At 46.6% G+C, this 15,798-nt stretch overlaps 2 protein-coding genes across 2 annotated transcripts in view; both read right to left on the bottom strand.

The window, feature by feature from the left end:
- The window catches only part of LOC309552471 (uncharacterized protein), a gene marked incomplete at its 5' end in the record, with an annotated part of 38,945 nt that extends 23,422 nt beyond the window's left edge, over nucleotides 1-15,523 (bottom strand). The window contains 2 exons of the mRNA XM_082253442.1: nucleotides 11,076-11,401; nucleotides 13,950-15,523. Of these exons, the coding sequence (XP_082109568.1) occupies nucleotides 11,076-11,401; nucleotides 13,950-15,523 (1,900 nt within the window). The remainder of the gene's footprint in view (nucleotides 1-11,075; nucleotides 11,402-13,949) is intronic.
- On the bottom strand, nucleotides 1,803-3,395 carry LOC309554227 (E3 ubiquitin-protein ligase TRIM11-like). The gene has a single exon (XM_082255859.1). It carries the CDS (start codon nucleotides 3,390-3,392, stop codon nucleotides 1,824-1,826), a length of 1,569 nt encoding a protein of 522 aa, XP_082111985.1. The 5' UTR covers nucleotides 3,393-3,395; the 3' UTR covers nucleotides 1,803-1,823.
- Nucleotides 15,524-15,798: the final 275 nt, after the last annotated feature.

Genomic DNA, 15,798 nt, shown 5'->3' with positions numbered 1-15,798 from the left:
CCCCCTGTCATCTTCATCCCCACTGTCATCTTCATCCCCCTGTCATCTTCATCCCCCCTGTCATCTTCATCCCCCCTGTCGGCTTCCCACCATCCCACCCCTGTCATCTTCATCCCCCCTGTACCCCACTGTCAGCTTCCTCCCATCCCACCCCCTGTCATCTTCACCCCCCCTGTCCCTGTCAGCTTCCCACCATCCCACCCCCTGTCATCTTCATCCCCCCTGTCCCTGTCAGCTTCCCATCATCCCACCCCCTGTCATCTTCATCCCCCCTGTACCCCACTGTCAGCTTCCTCCCATCCCACCCCCTGTCATCTTCATCCCCCTTGTCAGCTTCTTCCCCCCTGTCATTTTCATCCCCCCTGTACCCCACTACCAGCTTCCTACCACCCAAGCCCCTTAAATTTACTGGTGCACATCATATATGATGGAAGCAGGGAACATTTTTTTCTTCCAGTGAGAACACGGACATTTCTCCTTCCAGTGAAACCACCAATGCAGGGAATTTTTTATTTCAGTGACACCAAGGATGCAGGGACAATCTTTTTTCCAGTGACACCACAGATGCATCTCTACCCAAAACCCTGCTCACACATAGTGCAGTGACCCTGTTTTTAAAATGTTTTAAAACGTTTTTTTTTTTTTTTTTTGGGGGGGGCGCAAGTAGCTGGTCTTGCCTAGGGTGCAAAATAGTCTAGCACCAGCCCTGGATCCACTGAGCCTAGGGGGCTTACAAAGTTTGTTTGGTGCTGGTGCCATATGGCATTCAGGACCCACTACATTTGGTAAGTGACCCAACCTATTACCCACTTGGGATCAGAAAAAGCTGAGATTATATCAATCAAGCCTGAGCACGAGCACTTTTGTTTGAACTTTGAAGAATCACCTTCACTAAGGACATTTGCACATATACAGTATATTTGAGCACAAGTCACTGCTTATTTTGAATTTCTTAATCTTCAATACTGCTTGTGATTTATTTATTTATTAATTGTAATCTAACACTGATGCACTTTATATCGACTGAACACTGACGTTTTATAGATTCCGTACATTTTGCTCTAATTTATATAATTTATCACAGTTTAAGTGATTTTATTATACACACTATTTATCACAGCAAGCACTGTATTTGGTCCTTCAGACCAATCACTCGAAAAATAAGATATATTGGAGCTTACCAATCCTTAGATGTGGTGGCTGCATTAATCTTCTTTTTTTTACCCCTTTATTTTCCCCTGTTGATCCTGCCAGTAACACACTTCCTGTCTTAGGGTGGCTCCTCTATCTATGGAGGGGCAGTGGAGACCCCCTTGGACAGCAGCATTGTCTGGAGAGGGGGGTGACAAACAAATTAAAGGAGCCGTTACACCAACATTTGTGTCTCCTTTTGGGATAAAGGTTTTCCATCCATGAATAAAATCTGATCATTGTAAGCATCCCTGTCAGTTGAAAATGTTTTGTCCCAATCCTCTAACTGCCACTTCTGCTGGACAGATTGGTCTGTTATAGGAAGTTGGGAAATAACAGCAGAACCAACAGGTAAAAGAAGGAAGTTACAGGGGGACTCCGAAAAACAAAGACTGCGGTGTTCATGTCAGTGACAGATGCCATTATATCTGTCATTTTTTATTTTCTCTTTACTATCACTTTATATGTTCCTAAATTACACATAGCCAGGGAACTAGCATTTTCAGAAGGAGGCCTGAAATGGCAGTCATCATACTTCTCCCAGGAGAAACCACTTCCTTCAATCATTGGCTAATCAATAAACCAATCCCACCACCCATCCCTGTGATGTCACCAGACTGTGGGTGGAGTTCTCACATCTCCTGCCTCCCCCCACATATCTTTATACAACCTCTCCATACACATAACCCAGCATGGAGGGGCTCAGTGAAGGTGGTGGTGAAGGTGTGGAGGTGTCGGATCGGGTCACACAGATCATAAAAGGAGATCCGCCCGGCCTCATAATCCAGATATATCCTGACTCTGTTACTGGAGAGATTGGTGGGTAACGGGGTCAATTCACGGTCATGTGTCACCGAATACTGATTGCCTAACCTGTGCAATCCCCAGGACTTCTTATTACATCCAATCTCTGACTGCACCCCTCTCCTGTCTATACTGGGGTAACACATCCCGACTATCCAGCTCTCTGACCCCCCGACATCCACATCCCAGTAATGTCTCCCTGAGGAGAAACTCTGACTGCTCATCACCTGAGGATGCCACTGAAATCTCTCTGGTGTTTCTGGGTGATTCTGGTCTATATCTGACCTGGATACAGTTTTCCTGTCATCTGATATCTTTAGCTTATTATGGGCTGTGTTTCCATCCAGTAATATGTATGCAGCTCCCGGTATATAGAGGTATACATTTATCACTGTTATTATATCAGATAAACCTGTGTGTAAGACCCCCGCCACACCCAGACCCCCTCCATCATGGAGGAGTTCCTCATGTCTCTCTCTGTCCTCATTATCTCCATCCTCAGTATCACACAAGTCACCTGTGTCTGATTCCTGTAAGACAGTCAGTGGATCCGTCATGTTACACAGCTCCTCAATGTCCACCATCTTCCTGGACAGCTCCTCCTTCTTTATTTCCAGATCCCGGATGGAGATGGAGATCCGCTCTGCCCGCCCGGAGATCTCCCTCAGGACTCTCTTCTCCAGGTCTTCCAGACGTCTCCTGAGATCTCTAAACAGGGCAGTGACTCTCTCGGTGTCACCGGCTGCTTCTTCTTCTACTTTCCTCCTGTGTTCCTGCAGACTCTGGACTCTTTCCTCCGTCTCCCCTCTCTTTGTCAGAAGTTTCTGCAGAACATTCCTCAGTGTCTCCTTCTTCTTCTCAGAAGCCTCATCCATCATATCCATCCGGTGTCCCCGATGTTCTCCAGTCACACAAAACTTACAGACACAGGTCTCATCCTCAGTGCAGTAATACTCCAGGATCTTCTTATGGACGGAGCATTTCCTGCTCTCCATGGACAAGGTGGGGTCACATAAGATGTGTTCTGGGGACTTTTTGTGGACTTTCAGGTGTTTCTCACACAGATAGGCCTCACAGTGTAGACAGGATCCAACAGCATGTACAGGAGAGTCCACACAGTAAGTACAGAAGACCCCAAACTCCTCCTGACCTGACTGAGTAGATAGGAAAGTCTCTGCTATGTTACGTAGTTTCATGTTCTTTTGCAGTGCAGGACGATCCGCAAACTTCTCTATGCATTCAGGACAGGAATATCCTCCAGACCCCCCCTGTGTATCCAGCACACCATCAATACAGACCCGGCAGAAGTTGTGTCCACATCTCAGGGTTACAGGATCTGTATAAATGTTCAGACAGACGGAACATTCCAGCTCAGCTCTCAGATCTGCAGACGCCATCGCTGACAGCAGAAATGAAAGTGAAAGTCTGGAGCTAGAAATACAATTGAACTCGTTACAACTCGTCTGCACAGGGTGAGGCTGAGCTCAGCTCTCTGTTGATTTGTTATTTAACCTTTTGATGTCAGAATAAGACAAGCCCCATGATTGTGTACATTTACTATGATAAAAATGTATTTAATTAATTGTGGAGTGGCATGGCATGCCTTTCTTCCAGCATTCATATCCACAGACCACATCAGGGGTGCAGCATCTAGATGTAGGGTACATGGGCCTTTCTTTTCCAGCAGCAAGCCTGTTATACACCCAGAGATGAAGAGAAGGTGGTGGAATGTCTAACCGAGTCTTCATCCTCCCCCTCCTCTGTCTCCCAGAAGCAGAAACGCTTGAAGTCATCAGTAGCTGCTAAAGCTCAATGTTTTTCCTCCTCATCCACAGATACTCCTGTCATTGCCCCACCAATTGGCATGGAGGAGTCAGCTGAGCTATTTCAGCACAGTGTCAGCCACTTGCTGCAAGAGGATGCACAGCAATTACCCACTTGCCTACTGGCCATAGCCGAATGATGGTACAATGACGTCCTCCCAGAATTGCACTTCCCGCGCGCCCCCGCAAGACGACGCATCTTTCATCACGGCACATCACAGATCGCGGTATCGGCCTTTTACCATGTGATCAGTTGTCAACAAACCTGCGCATGTCTGGTTCAGATCTTTCCTCTCCTCGCACGCTGTACACAGCGATTGGTACAGCGTGCGAGGAGAGGAGGGAGGCTGCAGCACTGCTTACCCCCTGCCATCTCTATTACTCAATCATACCTCAGTCATGCCCATCCATGCCTCAATCATGCCTCATCCATGGCATATCCATGCTTCATCTGTGCCCACCCATGCCACCTCAGTGCTCACCCGTGCCACATCCATGCCATGTCAGTGCTCATCCATGCCAAATCCATGCCATGTCAGTGCTCATACATGCCACATCCATGCCACATTAGTGCTTATCCGTGCCACATCAGTGCTTATCCGTGCCAGATCAGTGCTCATCCGGGCCACATCAGTGCTCATCCGGGCCACATCCATGGCACATCAGTGCTCATCCGGGCCACATCCATGCCACGTCAGTGCTCATCCATGCCACATCAGTGCTCATATGTGCCACATCCATGCCACCTCATTGCTCATCCATGCCACGTCCATTCCCCCTCAGTGCTCATCCGTGCCACATCAGTGCTCATCTATGTCACATCCATGCCACATCAGTGCTCATTCAGGCCACATCCATTCCACCTCAGTGCTCATCTGTGCCACATCCATGCCATGTCAGTGCTCACCCGTGCCACATCAGTGCTCATCCGTGCCACATCAGTGCTCATCCGTGCCACATCAGAGCCACTACAGTGCTTATCATTGCTCTACAGTGCCTCAAAAAATTGTAATGGGAAGTCAGGAAATGACGGTGCTCCCTGCATGTTGGGCCTCTGTATGTGGCCAGGCTGTGTAAAAGTCTCACACATGTGGTATCGCCATACTCAGGAGCAGTAGCAGAATGTATTTTGGGGTGTAATTTTTGCTATGTATATGCTGTGTGTTAGAAATATCTTATAAATTGACAACTTTGTGTAAAAAGAAAATGCGTTTTCATTTTCTTTCCACAATTTCCAAAAACTTTGAAACAAAATGACATGTTCAAAAGACGCATAATGCCTCCTAGATTATGTGTTGGGGTGTTTTCTTTCCAAAATTGGGTCATTTTGTGGGCGTTTCCATTGTCCTGGTGCTCCAGGGCCTTAGAAAGTGTGATAGGTTGTCTGAAAATGATATGTGTAATTTTTGCTCCTAGAACGCCTGGAGACAGGGCCGGACCTAGACTATTTTGCGCCCTAGGCAAGAGCAGCTGCTTGCACCCCTCCCTCCTCCCCCCCCCCCAAAAAAAAAGGGACAGGGAGGGATGAAAATAAAAAGGGGTGGGTGTGACAGTATTCACCATCACTGGAATTTAAAGACAGATAAGTAATGGTTTGGATTGTTTCATATTTGTCAGCAATATCTCCATATAGGAATATAAAGATTTATTCCCATTTGCCATGAAATCTGTAATTCCTAAATGCTGTGTATATTACATATCTTTCAATGTCAGACAGGTATTCCTTTTGTTGTGTATTGGGAGGGAATGTGGATTGCCCTGTCTCATTGTTAAGTGCTAATGACCTCCCATTGTTCTGTGTCTGACTATTGTGTACATTGATTGCTCCCTGGGGGCTTCTGTCTCATTACACATAACAGTCCTTCTGGTCAAGCTATCGGACCAATCTCTGCTGACTCATTTTCAAGTCCTCATTTGCATGGCTAAGGAGGACCTGAAGGAGGACTACAGGTACTTTATAATTGACCAATAGGAAAGCGGTTGTTGGGGGCAGGATGTTCCAAATTCTGTATATAAGTCTTGTTCAATAAAGTTGTTCTAAAGTTCCTTCACCCTCAATCTAGAGTTCTGTCTCTTATTGGGGGAATCTGCTGCAAGGGATTGCTATTATCTCCATACTCCCTTGGATAATCACTAAGCTCTTGTAAGAGCTTGTGTAAGAGCTTGTTCTGCTGCACTCTCTGGGGAAAGAGAAGTTCACCCACAGGAACCTGGAGCCTTGTTGGAGGTCAAGGGGGGTAGGAGACTGCAAGACCCTAACCAAGCTGCGGCGGTTCGTGGGGTCTGAAGTGGATACGGTGTCTGGTGGAGTGCTTGGAGCCCCTCGGGAAGCACTAGGAGCACCTGTCAACGGAGGTAACCCGTCTGGGGTGCCCTGTTCCGTTACAGTGGGATGGTAGGAAGCTGACAGGGGGGGGGGTGAAAATGACAGGGGGTGAGATGGTAGAAAGCTGACAGGGGGGGATGAAAATGACAGGGGGGTGAAGGTGATGGGGGGGGGGTGGTAGGAAGCTGACAGTGGGGATGAAGAGGATAGGGGTGGGATGTAGGAAGATGACAGGGGGGTTAAAGGTGACAAAGGGGGTGAGAATGTTGGGGGGTGAGAATGTTGGGATGCTGATAGTGGGGATGAAGATGATAGGGGGTGGGATGGTAGGAAGATGACAGGGGGGATGAAGGTGAAAGGGGGGATGAAGGTGAAAGGGGGGATGAAGGTGAAAGGGGGGATGAAGGTGACAGGGGGATGATGGTGACAGGGGGGATGAAGGGGACAGGGGGTGGGATGGTAGGAAGCTGACAGTGGGGTACAGGGGGGATGAAGATGACAGGGGTGGGGTGGTAGAAAGCTGACAAAGAGGCATGAAGATGACAGGGGGTGGGATATTAGGAAGCTGACAGTGGGATACAGGGGGATGAAGATAAAAAGTATGATGACAAGAGGTAGGGTGGTGGGATGCCAGGAACAGGAGTATGATGAGGGGATGGTAGGGGATTGGAAGTATGATGAGGGGATTGGAAGAAAGCTAACGTGATTCCGATATTCAAATAGGGCCAGAGGCATTTTCCGGGAAAATTATACGCCTGCCAGTTTGACATCAGTAGTATGTAAACTACTGGAGGGGATGATAAGGGACTATATCGTAGAGTTTGCTAATGACAACAACATCATCAGCGGTAATCAGCACGGGTTTACAAATGGGCGTTCTTGTCAAACCAATCTCTTAGCATTCTACGAGGAGGTGAGCTGTGAGCTAGATAGGGGCAGACCAGTGGATGTGATGTACTTGGATTTCGCTAAGGCGTTTGATACAGTTGCCCACAAGCGCTTAATTTATAAAATAAGGTCTGCAGGTATCGACAGCAGGGTTTGCTCTTGGATACGGAACTGGCTAAAAGGCCATGTCCAAAGGGTGGTAATAAACAGCGCATACTCAGACTGGTCTGAGGTAGTAAGCGGGGTGCCCCAGGGCTCAGTCCTGGGACCAACCTTGTTCAGTTTATTCATAAACAACATTGAGGACGGGATCAGTAGTTTGTTATCAGTTTTTGCAGATGACACAAAATTGGCCAGGGCAATAACTGCACAGCATGAAGCAGATATCCTACAGAATGACCTGGACAAAATAACGGAGTGGGCAACGACATGGCAAATGAGGTTTAACGTGGAGAAGTGTAAGGTTTTGCACTTTGGGACTAAAAACATAAAAACACAATACACGTTAGGAGGGGAACCCTTGAGGGAATCAAAAATGGAGAAGGATCTGGGAGTCTTGGTTGATGATAGATTAGGCAACAGCATGCAATGTCAAGCGGCAGCTGCCAAAGCCAGCAGATTATTAGCATGCATAAAGAAAGGGATGTATTCCAGAGATAAGACTATAATCCTTCCACTTTATAAAACTCTGGTCCGACCGCATCTGGAGTATTCTGTCCAGTTCTGGTCGCCAGTCCTCAGGAGGGATGTGTTGGAGCTGGAGAGAGTCCAGAGAAGGGCAACTAAACTGATTAGGGGATTGGAGGACCTTGACTATGAAGAGCGTCTGCAATCGCTCGATTTATTCTCCCTGGAGAAGAGACGTCTGAGGGGGGACATGACAGCAATTTATAAATATCTTAATGGGGATCCCAGCTTAAAAAAAAAGCTGTTCATTCGAAGGGATTGCATGAGGACTCGAAGACATACAATGCGATTAGAGGAGAAGCGTTTTAACCTCAGGCAACGAGGGGGGTTCTTTACTGTTAGGGCTACAAGATTGTGGAATTCTCTACCACAAGAGGTGGTTTCTGCGGGTAGTATGGTGGCTTTCAAAAGACTCTTAGACTTACATCTCAAGGATCAGAACATTAAGGGCTATGTGAGATGATTACAGCCACACACACCTACATGGGTTGAACCGGATGGACTATTGTCTTTATTCAACCTCACCTACTATGTAACTATGAGGAGGATAATGATGACAGGGGGACAGTAGGTGGCATCACCTGCTGGATGGCATACATATTGTCAGGGCTGTGAGGGCGCCCTCGGTCATGGAGTGACATCATGGGATGCTGTCAGTGTCGGGGAGCAGGACCATCATGCAGTACCTTAAGACTCTGGCATACTGTCTCCCTGATGATCGCTACTCCTTTTCTGGCAGGTCCTTTGCTACGGCCGTCCATCCTGAGGAGCTCAGGGAGCTGCTCAGCCATGGTGGCCATTATCTGGGCTTTGCACATGGCAGGAGATCAGCAGAGCATGGGAGAAGGGGAGGGGCCGGGGGAGGGGAGCACATGGAACCACCCACTGATCCAACAGCTGTTGGATCGAGGTTCTGACAATCTCCCAGTGCCTTCCCCTCCTCCTCAGGACTGCATGGGACCTTGCTCCCTAAAAGGACTACTACTGCCACACAGCAAGATAGAGAACTAGTGGCCGTGGCTGCATCATAGGTGGCTGCTTAGTTCACCTAGCGGGAGCGCCGGCCCTGCCTGGAGGTGCTACTTGGATGTTGGGCCTCTTTATGTGGCTAGGCTGTGTAAAAGTCTCACACGTGTGGTATCGCCATACTCAGGAAAAATATCTTTCCTGATGTTGGGAGGGACTATGTGCGCTGGTGTGACACGGAGCCTGAAGGAGTTGGAATACCTGGATGACGCCCTGGGAGGCTTACAGGTGTGTAAGAATATTTAATAATAATATCTTGCGCTCGTACTTCATTATGTAAGAATATTTATACTGCTCTGATATAGCAGTGTCTATTTATGGTTAATAAGCAAAGATCTATGAGAAAGGAGAGTCTTCACCTATTCCACAAATAAATATGTAGTGAATTCTTTTTAATTGATTAATTTCTTTTTAAAAGCATATACCAATCTTAGTGAGTACAGTCTACAGTATGGAATATATATAAAAATATTTATTCACAAGACATGTAATCACAAAACATAACTCTTACATGAAATACTAACTTCAAACAATCAATGCAATGTGATGTTTAGCTCAATAATGAAAGTGAAAGTAAAAATGAAAGTGAAACGAAAGTAAGATTATCATTTCCCCAGGTATGGCATGAACCATAGGTAACTGTTCTATATAAACAGACCATAATTGTCTGCGAATCACATATCCGAAAGTCATTCCACTGCAGATGGAGTGAGAATAAGCCATGCAAAACGGAAGACTTAGAATCGCAAATAATGCGCTAAATCTGCTATTAACAAAAATGTATAAAAACAAAAATCAGCTATTTAGAGAAAAATCTACTATGGTTTATACGGCTGGGATTGTAATCTTATTACCCTTAAATATGCAATATAAAACATATAAGGAAGGAAATAAACAATATTAAATAAAATCAAATAATATAGCAAGGCATATTTACCACACTTAAGATGGCGGCTAGCTTCAAATGGTCGTTACCAGAGTCTTAAGATGGATGCCTGTGAGGGAGGAGTTTCGTTTGGCGTCCCTCAAAGTTTCAGATGAATGATGGAGTCAGATGGAGTATGTCTAGATGAGTATATCGAGGAATGTAGTAGTGTGTGTGTTGTATGTGTAATGTATGTTGTCAGTATATGTGTGATGATGTGTGTCTGTCATCTGGGTTGTACTTTTATATGGTAAGAACAAAGGGCTATTAAAATTACCATAAGTTAAACTCAGAGGGATGAAACATTATCCCCATTGGTTGGGATATTCTATACCTAAACTGGTGAGATCATAGACACACCCCTCCTGATAATTCAATGTTCGTATAATAAAATTAAAGGATGATTTCTCTATATGTAAGAGTAATCATATAACACAACATAAAAGTTTGTCCATACTCCCAGTATATACATAAATGTCCATCTGTATCTCCATCATTCTCTGGCAATTATTGGATCTGGTAAACCATTTCAATAATAATTATTTTTAATACAATATGATATTTCTATATGGGAATATCTGAATAATCCCAAAACGTACCGTTCATTAAATTTTGTATTTAACATAATTACCACTATATCCTTATCTGATGACCTCTGACCTGTTGGCTAGTGAAGATCCATTAATTATTTGGATTCTGACATAACTGTCAGACATCTAGTCTAGGTTTGGAAGATCTATAGTGTCATAAAAACTTACACTAGACCTACACACAAACTTCTCTGAAATGAGGTAATTAGTGACGAGATACACATGTCCTTACACTTAAAAGTAATGTATTCTAAGTAAGATTACTACTGTAAGAATATAAACCCAAAAGGTAATATAACATTCCTAAATATATATGTATATGCCTTACATAATATAATGACATAATTATGACTAATATCTTCACACACATAATAATGTATCTTTAAAAACTTATAGTTCATATGTCTGATAGAGTATACTGGGGTATTGTCCATTGTTAAATAATTCCAGACAGACTGGGATTACTATTATGTCTTATCTGATAGAGATGTCTAAAGGCCTCTTATTTATGATTTTAAAAGAAATACAAAGATCTCTGTTGAAACCATAGACCCTTTGTAAGACATTTTGCAAGAAGACATATATGAACTTTCCTTCACCTTCAAAACAAAATGGAAGCCATGCTGTACTGTTCAGCATCATAAGATATGAATATACATGGCTTTTAAAATCATTTTTTTTTACCTATTATTATTTCAATCACCCCAAATAATCCCGACAGGGCGATGACCTGAGAGGGGGGGGGGGGGAAACTGGGGAAGCTGCAGAGACCAGTGCTGGGGATTCTAATTTCTCCAACCTTTGACTCAAGCTACTGACGGATGCCAGAATGGATGCCATAGTGGCCTGGATTCCAGATAAAGCGTCATTGACACTGTCCTGTGTGTCAGACCTCGATTTCGGGTCAACTGTGTTTGACACCAAGATCCTGTACAACTCTGCCTTCCTGGCTGTGGCCGGAAATGGAATTCCCCTTCGTCTTAACTCGGTGGCAATCTTTGGGATAGTCCATGACCTCATGGAAGCGGGACTTGAAGGAACTTGGCTACCTCCTGCGGCGGGAACAGAATCCAGAGTGGGTGACCTGGCTGGTGTGCTGGGCAGGGAGAAGTCGACTCCTTGATCTGACGCGTGAGATATGCTGGGATGGTATTGAAGGAAAAAAGGAATGAAAAACTCATACGACAAAGCGTTAACTGGCGCTTTTTTTCCCCTTTAACCCGGGAGACAACTTGGAGAAAACGGGAGACGTGAGGCCCTGCTAAAACCCAGCGGCTGGTAGAGGTGCTATCTATGATTTGCACCTAAGCTGTGCCCTGAGCGATGGCGGGGTGTAGGCCTCTGGGAAGGTGACGCCCTGACTACCCTGGCCGAAACATCGAGACGCTAGCTATGATTTGGGCCGATGGGCGAAAATAACTCCATGTGAGGATGGGTGTTGGTCTCGCGAGAACTATGAAGTGACCTGCCTAAGCTCTTAACCCCCACCCCCTGCGCCAGTTAGCGAAGAGGAGGTACTCATCAAGATGGAACAGCATACCTTAATAACTCTTGAGGGGTCTTAGGCTTTGGTTGAATGTCTGGTAATGTTAAAGCCAACTACCTGCGGGTAAGCAAAACTGTGATTGATGCTATGGACGTGAAATGACATAAGAAACTGACTCAACAAAGTAATAAGCCCTACGAGCACCAACCCTACGTGGAAGGGTGGCTGAACTGCGTGAGTGCCCCCCTGGACCTATGACTAAGCGGGACGAAAAGCCAGGACTGAGGTATGAACCCGGAGACGGTGTGACCTTGGAAGCAGCGTATGCCAGTCTTAACCATAGATGTGTATGAAAAGTGGGTCTCATGAATGGGAAGAACCCATGGCGTGGAGACATGAAGGAATGAAGGGAACAGCAGAGGGGGGGGGTGCGGGGTGGTCTGCGGATCATGCCAGTGAACTGCATGGGTGCATGATGGAGAGGTGGCCCAAGGGAAGGTGGAGAGCTTGTGCGTGTGTCCTGCAAACCCCCCTCTAGTTTGATATATGTATGAATGATTTCCAATTCCCCCCCTCCCGCTGGCTGAGACCTAACCACCCCCCACGGAACCAGGCATGGGTGACAATCCTGGTATGTCAGCTCATCTGGCCTGACAGTTGGTTTCAGAGATTGGCCATGTGCAGTACCACAACTGGCCTGGGTGGCAGTGTTAGCCCCCTTCCTGTTTATTGCTCTCAGATAATTTAGTAATGCATCTTTTTTTTGGACCCCCCACCCCCCAGGCCGAGAGACAGGACCCCCTCCAGACAGGCAAGCAGCATGAGTGAGGGGGGATGACCTGTCACTGCCTGAGTGTGTGGGGCTGCCTGAACATGTCCCTCTCTGTTAGTGACAGCTTGAGGATTTTTTTTTTTTTTGCAAGCAGCCTCCGGCCGAAGGAGGAGGAGGGTAAACCCGGAGCCTTCCTCACCCCTCCCTCCCTGGGATGTCCTGAGGATGGGTTTAGCCAAAGAGAGAGAAGAGTGTGAAGAGGGAGGAGAAGAAAAAAAAAAAACTCAGCAGGCTGTGCACTGCACCGCCCGAGCTGTCTGGCACTCGGGACGGTGACAGGAAAGGAAAGCTGGGAAGGGACTGGAAGTGGAAGCAGACAGGGCCACGTGGAGATCACCGGGGTGGAGGTGGGACGGCAGGGCAGCGATGTGATGGTGTGGAGAATGACACGGCATGTACCCTGCCCCCCCCCCACTCAGCGGTTGCGTGTCCTTCCAAGTTCAGACCGCCTGCGTTTGACCAGGACTGATCCTGCCCCCCCCCCTCCTACTCACGATACCCGGGAGTCCAGAACATGTAGCCGGGAGATCCGGGTTTTCAAAGATACGGCTGATCGTGGGAGTGGGCGTGACTGATGACGTACGTACTCTGCGACGTCAGCCCCGCGAGGAGGGCGGTCAGACCTTAAATAGGCGGGCTCCTCCCCTCCCACAACTGCAGGCTCCGCCTGCCCATTTACCAATCCTTAGATGTGGTGGCTGCATTAGTCTTCTGTTTTTCCCCTTTATTTTCCCCATGGTGATCCTGCCAGAAACACACTTCCTGTCTTAGGGTGGCTCCACTATCTATGGAGGGGCAGTGGAGACCCCCTTGGACAGCAGCATTGTCTGGAGAGGGGGATGTTAGATGGATTAGTAGATTTAGATGGACTTTACATAAGTGACTAACAAATTAAAGGAGAACTCCAGATAACACTTTATAAGCCATTACACCAACATTTCTGTCTCCTTTTAGGATAAAGGTTTTACATAAATGAATAAAGCTGATCATTGTAAGCACCCCTGTTGTCCCAACCCTCTAACTGCCACTTCTGCTGGACAGATTTGTCTGTTATAGGAAGTTGGGAAATAACAGCAGAACCAACAGGTTTAAGAAGGAAGTTACAGGGGGACTCCGAAAAACAAAGACTGTGGTGTTCCTGTCAGTGACAGACCCCATCTTATCTGCCATTTTTTATTTTCTCTTTACTATCACCTTATATGTTCTTACATTACACACAGCCAGGTAACTAGCATTTTCAGAAGGAGGCCTGCAATGGCAGCCCTCATAACTCTCCCAGGAGTCATAACTTCCTCCAATCATTGGCTGATCAATAAACCAATCCCACCACCCGTCCCTGTGATGTCACCAGACTGTGGGTGGAGTTCTCACATCTCCCGCCTCCCCCCACATATCTTTATACAACCTCCCCCTACATATAACCCAGCATGGAGGGGCTCAGTGAAGGTGGTGGTGAAGGTGTGGATGTGTCGGATCGGGTCACACAGATCATAAAAGGAGATCCGCCCGGCCTCATAATCCAGATCTATCCTGACTCTGTTACTGGAGATATTGATGGGTAAGGGGGTCTCTTTCCTGTCATGTCTCACCGAATACTGATTATTATACCTGTCCAATCCCCAGGACTTCTTATTCCATCCAATCACTGACTCCCCCCTCCCCCCTCTCCTGTCTATACTGGGGTAACACATCCCAACTATCCTGTTCTCTGACCCACTAACATCCACTTCCCAGTAATGTCTCCCTGAGGAGAAACTCTGACTGCTCATCACCTGAGGAATATCCTCAAATCTCTCTGGTGTTTCTGGGTGATTCTGGTCTATATCTGACCTGGATACAGTTTTCCTGTCATCTGATATGTGTAGATTATTATGAGCTGTGTTTCCATCCAGTAATATGTCTTCAGCTCCCTGCATATAGAAATATACATTTACCTCTCTTATTATATCAGATAAACCTGTGTGTAAGACCCCCGCCACACCCAGACCCCCTCCATCATGGAGGAGTTCCTCATGTCTCTCTCTGTCCTCATTATCTCCATCCTCAGTATCACACAAGTCACCTGTGTCTGATTCCTGTAAGACAGTCAGTGGATCCGTCATGTTACACAGCTCCTCAATGTCCACCATCTTCCTGGACAGCTCCTCCTTCTTTATTTCCAGCTCTTGGATGGAGATGGAGATCCGCTCTGCCCGCTCGGAGATCTCCCTCAGGACTCTCTTCTCCAGGTCTTCCAGACGTCTCCTGAGCTCTCTAAACAGGGCAGTGACTCTCTCGGTGTCACCAGCTGCTTCTTCTTCTACTTTCCTCCTGTGCTCCTCCAGACTCTGGACTTTCTCCTCCATCGCCTCTCTCTTTGTCAGAAGTTTCTGCAGAACATTCCTCAGTGTCTTCTTCTTCTTCTCAGAAGCCTCATCCAGTGACTCCATCTCATGTCCTTTATGTCCTCCAATCATAGAACAAGATATACAGACACAGGTCTCATCCTCAGTGTAGTAATACTCCAGGATCTTCTTATGGACGGAGCATTTCCTGCTCTCCATGGACAAGGTGGGGTCACATAAGATGTGTTCTGGGGACTTTTTGTGGACTCTTAAGTGTTTCTCACACATATAGGCCTCACAGTGTAGACAGGATCTAACAGCAGGTACAGGAGAGTCCACACAGTAAGTACAGAAGACCCCAAACTCCTCCTGACCTGGCTGAGCAGACAGGAAAGTCTCTGCTATGTTACATAGTGTTATGTTCCTGTGCAGTGCAGGACGATCCGGAAACTTCTCTATGCATTCAGGACAGGAATATCCTCCAGACCCCTTCTGTGTATCCAGCACACCATCAATACAGACCCGGCAGAAGTTGTGACCACATCTCAGGGTTACAGGATCTGTATAAATGTTCAGACAGACGGAACATTCCAGCTCAGCTCTCAGATCAACAAAGGCCATCGCTGACAGCAGAAGAGAAATGAAAGTGAAAGTCTCTGGACTCGGTTAAAACTCGTCTGCACAGGGCGAGGCTGAGCTCAGCTCTCTGTTGATTTGTTAATAAACCTTTTGATGTCAGAATAAGACAAGCCCCATGATTGTGTACATTTACAATGATAAAAATCTATTTAATTATTTGTGGAGTGGCATGGCATGCCTTTCTTCCAGCATTCATATCCACAGACCACATCAGGGGTGTAGCATCTAGATGTAGGGTACATGGGCCTTTCTTTTCC

This window comes from Pelophylax lessonae (assembly GCF_965119305.1).
Source record: "Pelophylax lessonae genome assembly, chromosome: 4".
NCBI classification, from domain to species: Eukaryota; Metazoa; Chordata; class Amphibia; order Anura; family Ranidae; genus Pelophylax; species Pelophylax lessonae.
The sequence above is the reverse complement of the archived record's forward strand: the minus strand, read 5'-3'. Positions and strand labels throughout refer to the sequence as shown.